Source organism: Botrytis fragariae, assembly GCF_013461495.1.
Source record: "Botrytis fragariae strain BVB16 chromosome Unknown tig00000012, whole genome shotgun sequence".
Taxonomy (NCBI): Eukaryota; Fungi; Ascomycota; class Leotiomycetes; order Helotiales; family Sclerotiniaceae; genus Botrytis; species Botrytis fragariae.
The window spans coordinates 636,537-653,491 of record NW_023500989.1 but is presented as its reverse complement, the minus strand read 5'-3'; the positions used below and the strand labels follow the sequence as shown (position 1 = coordinate 653,491).

General features: G+C 43.2%; 5 protein-coding genes across 5 annotated transcripts; 1 reads left to right on the top strand and 4 right to left on the bottom strand.

Moving 5' to 3' along the window:
• Positions 1-1,739: 1,739 nt before the first annotated feature.
• Bfra_002423 (putative serine threonine-protein kinase-like protein) lies at positions 1,740-5,504 on the bottom strand (the record flags this gene model as incomplete). The annotated part of the gene is made up of 3 exons (XM_037332844.1): positions 1,740-4,367; positions 4,421-4,678; positions 4,731-5,504. The coding sequence occupies 3 exons, from the start codon at positions 5,502-5,504 to the stop codon at positions 1,740-1,742; spliced, it is 3,660 nt and encodes a 1,219-aa protein (XP_037194972.1).
• Positions 5,505-7,003: 1,499 nt separating this feature from the next.
• Positions 7,004-8,584, bottom strand: Bfra_002422 (putative lipase esterase protein; the record flags this gene model as incomplete). The annotated part of the gene is made up of 2 exons (XM_037332843.1): positions 7,004-8,018; positions 8,067-8,584. The coding sequence occupies 2 exons, from the start codon at positions 8,582-8,584 to the stop codon at positions 7,004-7,006; spliced, it is 1,533 nt and encodes a 510-aa protein (XP_037194971.1).
• Positions 8,585-9,527: 943 nt separating this feature from the next.
• Bfra_002421 (uncharacterized protein) lies at positions 9,528-10,607 on the top strand (the record flags this gene model as incomplete). The annotated part of the gene is made up of 1 exon (XM_037332842.1): positions 9,528-10,607. The coding sequence occupies one exon, from the start codon at positions 9,528-9,530 to the stop codon at positions 10,605-10,607; it is 1,080 nt and encodes a 359-aa protein (XP_037194970.1).
• A 482-nt stretch (positions 10,608-11,089) lies between these two features.
• Positions 11,090-13,141, bottom strand: Bfra_002420 (putative cytochrome p450 family protein; the record flags this gene model as incomplete). The annotated part of the gene is made up of 3 exons (XM_037332841.1): positions 11,090-11,259; positions 11,583-12,701; positions 12,946-13,141. The coding sequence occupies 3 exons, from the start codon at positions 13,139-13,141 to the stop codon at positions 11,090-11,092; spliced, it is 1,485 nt and encodes a 494-aa protein (XP_037194969.1).
• Positions 13,142-14,820: 1,679 nt separating this feature from the next.
• Positions 14,821-16,917, bottom strand: Bfra_002419 (putative pkhd-type hydroxylase tpa1 protein; the record flags this gene model as incomplete). Its single annotated transcript, XM_037332840.1, has 2 exons — positions 14,821-16,781; positions 16,845-16,917. The coding sequence occupies 2 exons, from the start codon at positions 16,915-16,917 to the stop codon at positions 14,821-14,823; spliced, it is 2,034 nt and encodes a 677-aa protein (XP_037194968.1).
• Between the last annotated feature and the right edge of the window lie 38 nt (positions 16,918-16,955).

Genomic DNA, 16,955 nt, shown 5'->3' with positions numbered 1-16,955 from the left:
AAAAGGGAATGGAATGCTTGGAATTTGGATTTTTGAATACTTGAATACTTGAATACTACAATAAATACTCCATCTAACCCTACCGAGATTTCAATAACCAGATAGAAACCCGATCGTCAAATCAATACACACTCTACTGCATAAATACCTAATCAATTCGACCCAATGAACAACTCAACTCTAAATCTGAACCTGAATCTAAACCTGAATCTAAATCCGAATTTCAATCACTAATTAACCATCTACGCTAACGAGTCTATCTAACATCATTTTATACATCATCATCATCACCACCACCAACTCCAGACTCGGTATCTACCCATTGGTACTTAATACTAAATGATTATCTCCCTACTTATCTGTCTACTTCTTACAACCTAGTATCGATCTTCCTACCCACCTACCCACCTACCCAGACAGTAGTACAGTAACCAAACCTTCAAATCCACAACTCCAAGCTCCTGCAACTATCATTGAAATCAAATAGACCTCGTAAGTGAGTGAAATACATATCATATCATATCATATCACCTCTCCTCTCCTCTCTTCCCTCCCCTCCCCTCCCCAGCACACCCACCCCAAAACCCAGAACTCAGAATTCAATTGATTTTCCCTACCAAAAACCCTTTCCAAAACCTCACCCATCTTCTACCTGCTTCTCAATCGGCCAATCAATCAATCAATCAATCAATCAACCAACCAGTGATCTCGGCTCGCTCGGTTACAATACAACATCCACGATGATATATTTTTACAAGGTACTCTATTAAAGTTTTCCGCTCACGATTCATCATTCATCTCGGTTGCGATTTTCCAGCTCAATCATCGTAAAAGTGATACCGCGTAGGTAATTATAAGAATTGTTACAGGCGATCCATATAAAATACTCGTATAATATATGAGATGTAAGAAAAAATCATTACTAGTTGCTTCTCCGTATTTGGTTTGAGTGTCAGCTCAAATTTGATGTAGTGGTATGTACCTACTTAAAAGGCCATAGACTGCAAGAAATAGGGGAACTACTCGGTAAGAAAATAGTTTCTCTGCTAACAACCAATGAGGTATAGGGCCGCACTTATGAATAGCGTTAACTACTAACAATGTAAACTAGAGGGAAAGCCAAAGGGAGAGCTGAATATACTAAGAAGCTAGCTAATTCACAGTTTACCTCATCAATCATTTATTTAATATGTTTTTGTATTTTCTCGGATAATCTGAACTATATTTTTCTCTACTACAGTGTACCGAGTTCGCCCATGATACATATCATTCATATTCCCATTCATATCAGCAACCTGCAAATCCAGCCCAATCTGACCCTGTCTTTCCGCGATCCGACTGGTATTCATTCCACCCAATATCATTCATTCATCCCTCCCATACATCCATCTATTATAATGGCAAATTATCCACCCCACTCTCTTAAAGCATCCAAATAAGTTTTTGACCACATCTAAACCTCACACCAGAAGAAATATTAGCTCGTATGTAAACAAGCAAAGAAGTAAAGCAATTCAGCTAAGGAAGCAAACAAATAGTAAAAAGAGAAAAGAAAACAAAAGCTAAGCCAAAGCAGATAGAAAACTCTCGTGTGGTATGTGTAAGCAAAAGATGATAGTACAAAAGGAAAAAATAGGTCTCGTGTTCATAAGAGTACAAAAGGTTGTGTTAGAAAAATATCCCGTCTAGGTGACCCTAAGGAAGTGTTGTGGAGTTGGATTGCCAAAAAGCAATCGAGATCAGATGTCTACAGATTGTGTCCTTTGACGTTTCAACTCCTTGGCTAATTTTTGCTCCTCAATCATCTTTTTGGTGCGCTCCTCAATAAAGGCAGTTTCGAGCATGGTACATACTCTGTCAACCTTTGCAATATGATCTTCTTCTTTGTACAGGAAGAATTTCGACTCGTGGCGATTATATTTACCCATACCCCAGAAACAGTCGAATTTGAGTTTCAAGAACATGTTCTTTGTCGTACTAATCGTGATAATGTCGCCATTACGAATTTCCCCCCAGAACTTCGATTCAGCCAATGTCTCACTGATATTATGACTTGGAAGTTTATGGCCATTGATCTTGAGACCCGCCGAGGACTTGGTAGAGATCAAGAACCTGAAGCCTTGCTCTTCTTCTTCACTATGGCTCTTATTCCATACTTCCGTATACTTTTCACCGGAGTGATAGAAGTCATTTTTGAATAGTATCAGCTTGAATGCGTATCTAGGAACACCTATTCGGACATCTTCACGAGTTGCATAACGGATAGTGTTGGAGAAGCCGCGGCCCCAAGATGTGAATGCTTCCGTAATATTGAAAGCAATGGTTGGTAAACAAGAATCTGGAGTTGCAGAAAACTTTGCAAGCACGCGCTTAGGGACCTGAAAATCATCTGCTGCAGATGCATCGATTTTTGGGATTGTAGCTGATGTACCTTCCGTCGCGGCTTCAATAGAAGAAATTATTTCATCATCATTTGTCGCGTCTATCTTGACTGGTGAAGAAGGTTCTGAGTTCTGAGCTACTTCAGGCACAAGGGCATCGGTGGTGACGGACAAATTTTCCTTAGAAGCTATGCTCTGTTGAACAGAAGCGTCGTCGCTGAGCCTTCGTTCATCGCGCGCCAATGGTAAATATCGTTTTGTTCCTTCAACTAAAGGTTCAGATTGAGCTCGAAACGATACATTCGAGCCAATCGAAGGAGTTTTGCTATTGCTTCTGAAGCTAACCATTACATTCTCAAATATTGTACAGCCATGCTGAAATTTCTCTCCTTTGGATTTGGCAAGCTCAACATATCGATTCCAATCCGCTGCTGACATCGGTGGATAATGTTCATGATGAGTTGACTTATCTCTAGGATTCCAAAATGTTTCTGGGGGTACCATGACATCAATTGTTCGCGCAGACTTTCGGCGTTTTTGCGGTGGAAGCTCCTCAGGTTGCCAGCCACCAACCTCTCGAGGTCTTCGAAGACTAACATTGGCAGCCTGAGCATGCGATAGAGTTGACAAATGGGGAGTTATAATTTTGGTTGGCGAAATCAAGGGAGAATTCATCTGTAGATGACCTAGTTGAGATACAGCACCCAAAAGGCTCGAGTGGTTTTGAGCATGTCCATTTTCAAAAAAGTTCGCAGCTGGAGTCACAAAGCGAGGGTGAGGTGGAGGTGGAGGTGGAGGTGGCAGCGGTGTCTTTGGCATGGCGCTCGCAGTTTCAAGACGACTCCTGAATTTTGCGACTGGAAGTGTGTCGTCTTGTTTCAAAACCTGCTGATGTTTATTATTTCCGATGTGCTGGATGGGAGTTGGGAGATCCACTGGAACAGCCCCAGAACTTCCCAAGGCAGAAGAATTTACATTAACTTCGCCAAACAAGCGACCGGTGTTTGCAGGATTCCGGATGAACTCATAGCTTTCGTCTCCTTCGATTGGTTCGGCGGTTGTGAATTCTGTTCCCGTACCAAAGTCACTCGGAATTGAGCTTGCGAGCTCCAAAGCTCTCTCATCATCCGACTCGTTAGTACTGAAGCTGCCCGGCATCTCACGAGGTTGGAATTGAATCGTCTCGTCGCCGAAGTCGTCATTTTCACCATTTTTTTCGAGATCATCCAGCAAACTCAACTGAGAAGCGGGCACCTCAAGTTGTCCAACGTCTTCATCCTCTGTTTCATCAAGATCTGGGTCGTTTCCTGTCAACCAAGGACTCTGCTCTAGATCCTCGATGGTAGCACGATGCTCTGGATCGGTGTGAAGCATTTTTATGACAAACCTAATTGCATTAGGTGATACTCCACAACGTTGCAAGGGCCTAACATCCAAAGGCACTGTCATTATTCTTTGGAGTATTTGCGTATGATGCGAGGCAGCTCCAACGGGAAATGGCGGAGTTCCACAAAATGAATAAAAAAGCACACCAGCTAGCGACCAAACGTCGACAGCGTGATCATATCTCTGTTGTGTTGTTGAATCGGCACTGCGTCGATTGGTTCTTCGACCCGTACGATCATATTGGGGATATTCGTTATAAACTTCTGGCGCACAATATAGCAATGTGCCACAGAAAGTGTGCAGAAATGTGTCTTCTGTATCAATCATCTTTGACAGACCGAAATCGGTCAATTTAACATGGAGTGGATTTCGACTTTGGCAGAGAATGTTGTCAGGCTTGATATCGCGATGGGTGACATTTATCGAATGAAGATATTTCAATGCGCTAAGTAGTTGAATAGTCATACCCTTGACTGCATGTTCCGGAAGGAAATGGCACATTGTAACGAGGGATGTAAGGTCCCCTTCGGGAACAAACTCCATGATAATGTATAGATAGTCATCCCAGTCGATACATTCGACAAACGAAACCACATTATCCTGAAGCATGTGAGCGTGTGCATGAAATACCAAAGGGGCAAGAATGAACTTACATGATGAATCTTGCTCATGATCTTGATCTCCGAATCAATATTTTTAGCTCCATTCTTCAAGAACTTTTTCTTGTCAAGCTCCTTGGCAGCGAATGGAACTCCAGTTCGTTTATCAGTCACCCTATAAACAACAGCAAAAGCGCCTTTGCCAATCATATCGAGCTTGTTGTACTTCGAACCACCTCTCCATTCTCGCTTTCTAAAGATTGATGAAGACTCCGCACTACCTCGATTGGCAGCATTAGGGAAGAGATTGAGCTGAAATCTTTTAGCAGTTGTGCTTTCCATTAAAGGCAGAACAATTACTTACTGGCTGTCTATCCACACCACTCGCCACACGACGCCGAATTTGCCTTTCTTGAATTCGACGAACGTGAATGGCGAAGTTTGTTTCAAAAGCCTCTTGAGCTTCATCACTACGTCGGGGTATCCGAACAACAAAATTGATACTGAGGGCAACAGGCTTGTTTAAAGCAAGGGATATAATAGTCCCGTTTTCGATAGTTTGTCGATAAGGTTTCCCATTGTTTTTCTTCTTGAGTCGGAGTATAGTACCATCAACAGAGATACCATTAGTAGACATATCTTCTACCATGAGGAAGCCATGTTCATTGAGATAAATGCGGAAGTGTTGATTGCTTATCTGAGGAGGCGTGCCATCTCTTATCATAAAGTCGCATCGTTCCTCACTTCGACCAAAAATCCAGCCCAAATTTTCGTCTTTTAGATTGGCTGATAGTCGAAGTGCCAGGTCGCAGGGAACCTGACCTTCTGCTGTCAAGTAAGAATTACCACCTTCAAGGCTGATTGTATTCTTGGGGTGTAGTTTGTTGATTTCGGCACAAGCTTCGCGCGCCAGATCGGAATCAGGATGGAGAATGCAAACAATATCTGAAGCATCTTCGTCGGTCAAACCAGAATTTCTGTTAGCAAGGCGAATTGCTTCGTCGGTAGGTTGAGTAGCTTCGTAACCAGGATCATCAGTAATTGAGCTAAAAACAAACGCTGGAGTCTTGGGAGGAGGAGGATAAGTAGAAGGAATGAAGAAGGGTTCTTTACAGGGCTGGGTTGCATTTTCCTCCATTTTGAAAAGAGTGTGGAGAAAATGGTTGATTCAGCAGCAAAGTTGTTTTTAACAAACTTTGAGAAGAGGAGGAAGAAGAATCAATTGTCCAATGATGGTAGTATAGGTGAAGTATGCCGAGAACGTTTGCCAGGCAACGGTACTTTAAGAGGGGTATATCATCTAATGTAAACTTGCGTAAACCACACCAATTATTTCTTTCAAATCTTCAATATTGAATATCTTTCTCTGCCATGCAATTGAGTTCGTCTCTTTTATGGTATAAGGTGTCCAAGTGGTGAAAAGAAGAGGCAAGAATCAGGTTCCGATGCTTTCTCCAGCTTAGAGATGAAATGAAGGATAAAGATCAGATGAAAGGGTTTTAATGAATGACAAAACAACATAAATTCTTCTAATATTCACATAACCTCATGATATTCGCAGATAGTGAAGCTTGACTATGGTGATAATGAATGGTTCGTAGGTATTCTGAAGGTACTCGAACATTAGTAAACATCTCTCACAACAAACACATGAACATATCAATAACCTTACATAGCCTTACTCAAGACTCGCCTGCCCTTCGAGGGCCCACCAGTATTCCGTAGATCAATCGAGGATACTAACAAATCTTCATTCATTTATATGGATGGTTGGCTTATAAGATGGTTCATAAGGTCATGATAAGAAAAGTTCTAGACATTTTCCTTCCGTCGTTACATACCTCGAAGCTTTCGGAACGGATTAACTTATGTCATGGCGCGCTATACTAAAAATGATTTAGTGTCAGTGGGGGTTTTGGCTCGTGTCTCCTTTTTTTTCCAGGTCCCATCCACCATCTTCTCCAATTATATGCATTTCATCTATTACGTGCATTGCATCAGTTCCACACCATAATACAGCATTTTGCCGCGCATTTTCCCCATTCTTTATCAGAATTCGATCTTTTTTTTTTTAAGTTTGATTATATCTTCGAAATGCATTTTAGAAGTGGGGCGCCGTTAAGGTCTGAGGTTATTGTGGATGTCAGAATCTTATCTTCTACCCAAGATACACCCACCTTGTAACATATATCACGAGGCGCACAATGCGATCAGGTGTAAGTGTGAACGATAAGTATCAAATGATGCGCCTCGAGAATGTCATGGAAACCAGCATTGTTGCTTGTTCTTATTGAAGCTATTCGACTCATCAAGTAGAGTGACACAGTGTTTGAGACCTGTGACTCGATCGTTACTCATATCACACGAGATCTGTGTCTTGCCAAGTTTCCTCACATCCCACTACTTTGTTCGAGGACCCTTCACAGATTTTCGTGTGACAAAGGTAAAGGATGCTGAAATGAGCAGTCAAACCAGACGGAGTGTTTAATACACAACATCCTATCTCATCTATCTTCCTAACACGCATTAATTCTAAACCCATTGCCAGCACGAGTAGCAGTTGAAGACTTAAGCTTTTCCGAGGCTATGAAAAGCATGATATACTTCAAACTCAATTCACTCTGTCTATCTTTACCACTAATTGCCATTCCTGATTGAATTTATCTTTGTTGCTTCGCCCTTTTCACAGTTCCTTAATTTCTTTTCCAAGTCGACCCTCCACCGTCTTTGCTTTTCTAGAAGTTTATTTACGAGGACGTCGTCAAGGTCCACTTTCCTTTCATTATTCCTCATTCCCAGTTTCCCCAGCTCAACCGTCTCGATGTTTCCATCCTTATCTGTCCACGAACCGAAATTACTGCTCTTCACTTTACCTTGAACCGCCTCTACACAAAAATTCGCGCAATTCTCAAAAGCTGTTCTTCCAGCTTGATTCCACGGCATGAGAGCGAAGCAATGCGGCATACCCACGTGCCCATCAAATATGACTGTAACTCCGGCTTCGTGCAATCTACGCGCGAAAACCTCTGCTTCATCTTGCATACTCTCCCAACCTACACTTACGTAGACTGATGTTACACCACGCCAGTGCTCTCTCTTAGCCGCAAGCGGGCTGACGAGAGGATGAGTGACCATTGATGACTCGCAATAGGTCTCAACACGAGGTGATCGGGCTGGCCAGACTGAATCGTGAGGAAATCTGGGATGAGGCATTGTGCAATCTGATGAAGGTGGTGCTATCATATCGTACTGAATGTTCCTCAATACGGAAGGGAGGGATCGGGAAATATCAAGCCAAGGCGAAGTAATGGCAAGGCCAGCAACTTCGGTCGCATTGATTGGCACATTCACACCATGAAAACGAATATGGTCAATCCCCATGCGATTCAAAGTTGTAAATAGTAGCAAAAGCGACGTCGCTAATCCTGCCCCTGATGAGTCACCCGAGAAAATAATATTATTTGGAGGAATAGGTTCATGGAAAGAGCCAGGTGGAGGCGAGATCAATGATAGATAAGCGATGAACGCATCTAACAGTGCCGATGGAAATGGATCTTGGGGTGCCAGCCGATAGCGAACTGAAAAGCAACGGCCACCAGTTTGTTGAGCCAACGCAGATGTTGTCGGTCGATGGGTAACAGGATCCATGAGACTAGACGTTGAGTTCAGTTTGAGAAATGCAATATCATGATCTCCTTACCAGAAAGCTCCACCATGAAAATAAAGAATCGTGGGACTGTTCGGTGCCACTTCTTTCATCATCATCTCATACTGTTCACACTCAGATATATCTAGTCGGCGGGCAAAGGCTGAAACTCCACTACGATGGCCTGTCCACTCGGCTTCCACGTCGACGATTTCCGGCAATTCAAAAGCATTGTATTCCGTCCCAAGCTCTTTTATTGCTTTCACTAAAGCATGTTTAATACCATAGACTCTTTCGTTGTCATGGCTTTCATCTTGAGGTCTTGGTATTGTATACTTGGCAATCCACATTGGTCCCCATACTCCCCAGTCTATCTGAGATTGTCTTTGAGATTTCAAGATAGCTGCCGGTGTGCTAAGCATAGGTCTTGCAGTCACTACTATGACTTCAGTGATGACATCCTGGACTGAAGCATTTGGGGAACGAGAAAGCAATGCTAAAACGGCGGTTTTTATTACCAAAGGTAAATTAGGAATAACAGCCTTGGCAATTCCAAAAGGGCTAATATCCATTGTATAATGATAGGTAAATTAGGAAATTAGGAAATGAAGAGAATGGAGGAAAATGTTAGAGTTGTGGAAACATTTTTGGTTATCTTCAAGTTTCCGCTATGACGACATGACTTTTGGAACAATGTTGGTTTTGAAAGAAGGCTCGATGTATCAATAGTATTTGAGTGGTAAGTAAGCAGTAGTATACTTACTTCTTTTCTTTATTCGGGCTTGCTATTAGACGGTGATATACTTCAAGAATTCTAGGATCCAGAAGGAAATACATATCAAGAGCTACCCATTAGATAGAATAGCAATGAATACTAGTTAGATACCTAGCTACTTGGTTGCTTGGCCACTTTTGAAGACAGCTCAAGCTTAAGCAAGAGCCACGGAGTGACATGGACATATGAATCTCCACCGAACCACTTTTGTAAGCGAAGAAAGATATACCATAAATACCGTAAATACTACCTAACAAAAGAATAACCTTTAGGTAATTTTATAATCGATTGTTTCCATATTTACCCCATTTCCCCTGACTCATAAAAAGATCCAACAAAATGTCGTAAAGTCTTATAAGTTACTTGCATACATTTATTCCCTACAACCCACCTACCCCGTCCGTACTATCGTTTGTTCAAAGTTCAAACGCGTACCGAGTACTTTACTACTTCCAACCTCTTTCAACAAAAACAACTCATCCCAACCTAAATCGATCGATTATAAATCAAAACATTTCAGACTAAATATCTCAGCCAAGCAAATCATAATTATAGCCAATCATATTCAGATACTCCACCAATCATTGCCCCCTCGAGCCCCCACACAACTTCAAAGTTCCATTCCATTCAAACATCCCGACCTCCCGTATTTAGAAAGGAACAAACCCAAAATCACGGACAAAAGTAATCCGACTCCGCAGCCTCATATCTCCAACGCGCGCGGGCGCAAGCAATTCGCAATGCCCATCCTCAAGATTAAAATGCCTCATCCTACAGCGTCAACCTCAAATTCTCCTCCCTCTGCAGCGCCAACTCCCGCACATTACACATCGACTCAGACTCCCATTCAAGGAACTTCTCCTCCTTCGCATACTCACAAATCATCCAATTCGAGATCCGCTAGTCCCGAGCGTCCTCCTGTTTCTCCCATCACTCCTACATTGTCGGCCGCGAGGCTAGCTTCAAACTCCAATGTAAATACGAATGTGAACCTGGGAGTCGCCGTGAAAAATGGAACGGCGGGATTGGAATCGCAATCATCGGGTTACGCGCAACGAAATCATGTCGGAGGAAAGAATATCGCAATCATGAATAATACCATCGCAGCTCAGAATAGTAGTCCTCAGCAAATGCCAATCCATCCAGCCATGCAAGCGCAAGCCCATGCACTCAGAGAAACGTACGCCCATACACAACAAACGCCACAAGTATCGATGCCGCAACCGAAACCGCCGCCACAGACGATTGATTTGAGTCAGAATCCAGACGCTCTGGCTGTAAAAAGTGCGATTTCGATATTACAGTTGCAGATGAGAAATGCGAAGAGGGATATGGTTACGTTGCAGAGGATTAAAGAGAGGGCGATGGAGGATCCGGAGGGATTTATAGGAAGTTTGAAGGAAGGAGAACAGAGGGAAAGAGAGGAAAATGCAAGGAAGAGGGGAAGAATGGTCGTGGATACGGAAAGTAGTAGTGATGAGGATGAAGATAAAGATGAGGAGTCTGAGGAAGGGCAACAGATCAATGGAGCGCAGGCCCAAAATCCAAAGTGGGAGACCCTACCAACACCGCAGAACGTAGTACGGTGTCCACCGGTTAATTGGGCGAAATATGGAATTATGGGGGAGAGTCTAGATAGGCTGCACGAAGATCAAATCCGAGAACCAAGTCAAGGAATTCCGGCTACCATTAATGCGGATTGGAGCACGACGCACAAATATGGAGATGGAACGAAGAAGGAATACGTGATGCAGAAACCACTTGGGATAAACGAGGTGAAACCGAAGAAAAAAAGATCACCTGCTAGCAAAAAAGATTGAGCAGACTCGAGACAAGACAAGCTTCAATAGCAAACAAGAAACATATCACATGGGAAGGAGTTTTTGCATTTTATACATTTCAGCATCGGGATTGGGGCGGGTCTTAGAACATATGATATTATGAACACGAGGTTATGAATGGATTTTAGGATTGGAGATGGTATAGCGTGGCGTTTTGGTCAGGTAGCAGATGCATAGCAGCTTTGGGTTCTCTCTCTCTCTCTGTATATTGACTAGATTTGGGTTGCGTGGCCAGTTCCATATAAATGGCTGATCAAGCTACACATTCTTATTCTTTTTAATCAGCGTAAATAACACTTCGGGCGTTCATTCATTAATTCATTATTTCATTCTCTTTATATATCAGTCCCTCTTCATTCTTTCCCTTTCAATCCCCATTAATCCTTATCCCATGAAATCAACATCCTCCACCCCTACACTCATCTCTCCCCTTCCCTCCCAACCCCAAGTCCAAACAAGCCCTACTCCCCAGCAGCAAACAATCTAACCTTCACCTCATGAGGCGACATAGTCAAACTCAGTTTCTTCCCCAACATCCCATCTTCTCCACTCATATCAACCGCTTCGATTCTTTCGAATTTTTGAAGGAAACGCGCGATCACAAAACTGGCTTCGTTGAGTGCGTATTGTTCTGTGGAGAGGTGGGGTGTTAGTAGGCTGTACTGTTCTGCGTTGCCCTTGCTATTCACTTGGGATTTATTTCGCATCTATCTTCTCATGTGTCCAAACAATCTCAATAAACTACAATCAATCCAGAAATCCTCACCATCCCTAGAACCCTAAAAAAACAAGAAGAAAGAAGAAAAGAAAAAAACTCACGACCAATACACACTCTCGGCCCTCCACTAAACCCCCCAAACTCCCACCCCAATCGCCTCCCCTCCCACCTCTCAGGCCTCCACTCCAACACATCTTCCCCCCATATATCACCCCGTCGATGCATCACATACGTACTATAAGTAACCCTCTCACCCCTCCTAACCACTATCGGTTTTTTCCCATCACTGCCCCCACCAACCGGTAACACGGTATCCCGGATCGCGACGCGCGAATTCATAGGTACGAGGGGATAGAGCCGGAGCGTTTCGTAGAGAATGTGGGTTAGTGGTTTACAGGCTTTGAGGGTGGTGAAAGAGAGAGGGGAGGAGGAAGATAGAGGGCCAAAGTGAGAGAGGATTATAGAACGATATTTGGTGTAGCGTGTGGGATTGCGGGAGAGGAGGAGAAGTGTCCAAGCGAGGAGTGCAGCGGTGGTGTCGCGGCCGGCGAGGAGGAGGTGGAGCATTTGATCGCGGAGTTCGGTGGGATTGCGGGTTTGGGTGGTGAGTGCGTTGAGGAGGATGTATTTTTCTTTTTCCTCGGGGTTGGCTTTGGGTGAGGAAGGTTTAGGGGATGGAGGTGTAGATGCAAATGGAGAGGGTTTGGGAGAAGTAGATGAAAGAGCCCTCTGCACGAAATCTGCGGAATAATCTTTACAGATCTGGCACGCATCTAGAAACTTCTGAGAGCGCGCCAGCCACCAGAATTTGAAGAGTCGCACGCGGAAGATAATGTAGTCTTGGGAATAAGACATTGCTTGTACGAATTTCTCCTCAGCTTGCAATTCTGTGTCGTTGCCCGAGTCAATGGATTGCAGAGCGGTCGTTTGACTATTGACTGATTTTCCAAAGAGGAATTCTGTGCTAACATCCATTGTGAAACGTAGTAGAAGAGGAAGAAGATCTACCTCTTCTGAACTTTTTTGGGGAAGTGCTCGATAGAGAATCTGGAGATGATGATTTGCGGCTTCTAGATCACTTATTTGATCTCTGGAGAATTGAGGCTTGAGTTGTTGACGATAGTGCGCCCATGCTTCGCCGTCCGCGGTGAAAATGCCGTGGCCGAGTAATTCAAACATGTTTTGGCTTCGGCTGGGGCCGAGCTCGAAATTGGTAAAGTTGGTGGCGAGAATCGCTTGCATGTTTTCGGGGTCGGAGGTTGCTACTAGGGAGTGGAAGGGGTTGAAGATTCGGTAGGTGCCGACGCCCATTTTGAGATAGCGTGCGTGGACGTGGTCTTCGAGGATGTCCATACCTGTGTATGGTTAGGCTTGTGAGCTGGTTGATGAAAAGAAGGTCAGATGTATGGGAGATCCATTAAGATATGTATTGTGTAGAGAAAAACTAGGCTTCTTGAAACGCCCTCTTGACGTAAAGACATACACACAATTACCCAATGGTATTCAGAGAAACTTTGACTTCAAAGTGAAATAAATACATTCTCTTCCATCCCCATCCTATACCTTACCGAACCATAAAAAATCCCACATCATACATACCCTTCTTAAATTTGAGCATCCCCCAGTATCTTTCTATCCCTCCAGGCAATCTATTTTTCAACACCTTTGGCTCTTCACATCCATTCTTCCTCCCAAACCTCCTCAATCTCATCCAATTCACTTCATTCTTTACCCACGCATATACTATCCATACCGTTAGAAATAGAACTGCTCCGCTAAAATACGATGTTGTCATTGTCCTTTAACGCTTCGGTGATTCTCGATATCAGAAGACAAAAGTATATAATGAACAACAAGGCAAAGAAACCAAAAACAATGGTTCCAGACAACAAGAAGAATAAACCACTGCTTTTTTATATGATTTTGATAAGACAACTACAAGCCACAATCTAACGTCCTTGCATCAATACTCATCTGACGAACGCGTAATTTCAAAGAATAACCATATCCACTTCTCACCTAATCTTCATCTTTGTGTACGACCTCACCACGCCGACGGAGTAAGAAATATCAGACGAATCCGAATGCGAAGCGGAGTCGAGACGATAGAAAGTCTTTCATGAGCGGAAAAGGAATGAATATTTGAACCGTTCCCGTTCCCGTTCCCGCTGCCGCTGACGCCAAACTCACTGCGTTCTTTGTAGATCTAGAAGAAGTTTCTAGGGCTGTAGGATATCCCTAGGTGGTTAATTCCACATTGCAAGTCGTAGATTTTATTATTTTGGCGAACTGTTACCGATGTTATTTGCATTTGAATACACCACTGAAGTGGCTGAACTGGTAACGCCTCTCGGGATAACCTCAATTGTAGTCTTCCTGTCTTGAGAACGGGATGTAAACGATCACCCATCACATCTTACCTACCCGTACCCTGAAGTATAACAGAAGTTAAGTGTATTCTATCCAAGAGCGATGAATCTCTCCCTCCTCCCGGACAATTCCCACGTGCTCTCCTCCATCCGGAAATAATACCTCGGAAGTAACATTTTTCTAAAATCACACTCATGCCGAGCTAGTCTCTCTAACTTCCCCACTTTTCCATGTCTCTTTCTTCACTGGTGTCGATCAAATTTCGCTCATTCTCGTTCGTGTAACCGATATGCAACAAAACGATTTTGTCACTCATCATCTTCACGTGATATTCGGTCATAAACGACTAAATTAGGACATTGCCGGCTTCTTCGCATTCGCTAAATTTCACGATTCTGATTGGACATACATTTGCTAGTGATGAAATAAATGGGAAGAGTAAATGAAGATATTCGTAAAACATGCTAATGGTAGTGGGTATGCATTAAAAACGGTGTGGGTATGGAAGAAGGGATGGAGAATGAGAATGAGGTGGCAAGGTAACAAAGGAAGATGACAATCATTTTCCTCCCTGTTTTTGTTTGCATAGATAGGAACTAATAGGTAGACTGGTTAGCAAAAGAGTAATTATAGTATTGTACAGCATGCTGTGCTTCACCACTCACGGATATTAACATCAGCATGCATGAACTGCTCGCACAAATCTCAAATTTTACAGATCCCATGCAGATACCCTCAGCTGAAGAACCATCCCCCTCAATCAAACCTAAAAACTCATCTGTTTCGGCGTTTACGCCAGCCTAGGACATACTAGCTTAGCCACTTCCCAAATAGAGTTATTAGACACCACGTAGCTCAAATAAACGAATGCGAAATGCATCTCGACGTGCAACAAAAAAGTTGAGACAACATTTCCATTCATATGATACGCTGAAAATATCAATGCTAAAGTTGACACGAATCTTGTATCCGCAGTAGAGTACAATTATCCATATATATGACCCCACATATGTCTGCAATATTCCAAGATGTAGTGGCCTAGACCAGTGATGAATATTCCTTTTCCGATGAAATAAAATGAACAGTCGTATAGTCATTATTAAACTAATCCGAATCGCTATCAGGCTCCGAGTCAGGGAATCCATTAAAGGTGCCTTCTTCATCCGAATCTTCCAATGAGACTTTCGACTCCTGTGATGCTTTTCCTGAATCTTCCTCATCATCCTCATCATCATCCTCGTCATCTTTGACACCGAAAGCACCGCTGATGTCCCATCGATCACCTTTTGCGTTGTTACTAACGTATTTGACAAATTTCAACACACCGCTGTCTCTCAAGACAATGCTCATCTTATTCCACGAAGCTGGCATTGTGAAAAGTACTCCATCATCTTCTTCCTCTCCTGCAGCTTTGTAAATTGCTGCATCTTCGTCATTCTCATCATCGCCTGCCATGAATACTAAATGACCTCCAACATCATCTTCTTCCTCGGGTTCTGGTGTAGGTTCCTCTTTGGGCTCCGGTGCCTTCTTCTTGCCATTTGACTTTTCTCTGCCCTTTGACTTTTTGGATTTTGGTTTAGGCTCATCCTCCTCTTCCTCCTCCTCATTGTCATCCCCATTATCATCGTTTTCATCATCATCATTAGCATCGTCGCCCCATCCAGTTGTAGGTGTCAATCCCAAGTCAACCTCTAATCTTGGCTCTCCTTCGTAATTCTTCGCAAGAGCATAATCTAAACCCTTGCGAAATCTACGTGCCAAAAGGTCATAATTCTCAATTTGACATGATGTAGCAATCTCAAGCCATTTGCGGAATTGAGGGCTTGGAAGTAAAACATTAAGGATTTCTTCGATGGGGTTCAATTCCTTTTGACCACCTGAAACTCCACTGGATGGCTTTTGATAGAGGAAACGATGTTTGTGAGGTGGCTTAGCAACCTTCCAAGAACCCTTCTCGATTTCAACGCTGCTATCTGGTAGACCTGCAGCTTCTTGCGCCTCGACGTATTCTCGTACTTTGGTTGAAAACTTGACAGATAGAAGACCATCAAGAGTAACATTTGACTCCTCCTCGAAACGTTCGGCAATTTGCTCCAAGGTATCCGGTGTCAAGTAGGTGGGCGCCATATATTTGAGTAGGAAGTCCAAATCTGCCTCTTCAAGACCATTCTCATCGGCATCTTCAGCCGTAGATTCCGTCACAGTAATTGGCTCTTCCTTCGGGAAGTCATATTTATCTGGGTTGCCCTGCAGTTGCATCAGACTACTATTCTTCCCCCATTTCTCTTCAGCTCCCTTGACGTATCCTTCTTCTCCAATTTGTGGAATGTGAAACCATCCACTAACAGCCATCCTAACTCTACCACCATCTTTTTCCAATTCTTCTTTGTTTGCGGCATGATATACCTCTTCAACATCGTGGAAACTCTGACCTGGTTGAACAGCAAAGAAACTCAATTGATTCCATGCAGGTGGAATAATCTTCGAGATGTCAGGACTAGGAGTAATAGTTGTCACACCATCGTCCTCGAACTCTTTTGTAGGGAACAACCTCAGAGCTCCACCCCATTCTTCCTTCCAAGCCACATCCGGATCAGTTAAATACAGAATGTAACTGACTTTCCGACTTCCAATCACATCATCGTGACACAAGAGATGGCAACCTGGAGTATAAACATTGATAGCCATATCCGTTTTCCTTCCGCTCAATTCTCCAGAGCCTGTAATCTTCGCAACATATTTTCGAAATGAAGATGAGTACAATGCATCTCGTAGCCTGAGTAAAGAAGGCAATTTCTCCAGCGCACCATCATCCAACCCATCCAGATTTGCCAAGTCACCAGATTGATGGATTTTATAGATATCCGTTTCCTTGGGTGTGAAATGCACATTTTCTCGAATTTCGTTGCGAACGGCGCGGAGCAAAGCATCGTCGATTAATGGGCTGATAACTTGATGTTTATATGGTTCCGAGTTGGCATATTCTTTGGTGTATTTCTTGAGGACATCCTTGTCGAAGAGACCTTTTCTAAACGACTTCCTTGCATCTTCATCCGACAATGCTGTTACAACAAGATTGGGTCAGTTTGTGTGGCAGATGAAGAATAGTTGACGGGAATACATACCCTTCTTTGCACGTTTCTTCAAGATACTTTTGCCATTCTGGCCATTAGATTGAGTATCTGCCTTGCGCTTCATCTTGAATATTGTAAGAATGCGTTGATGAAAGATATCAG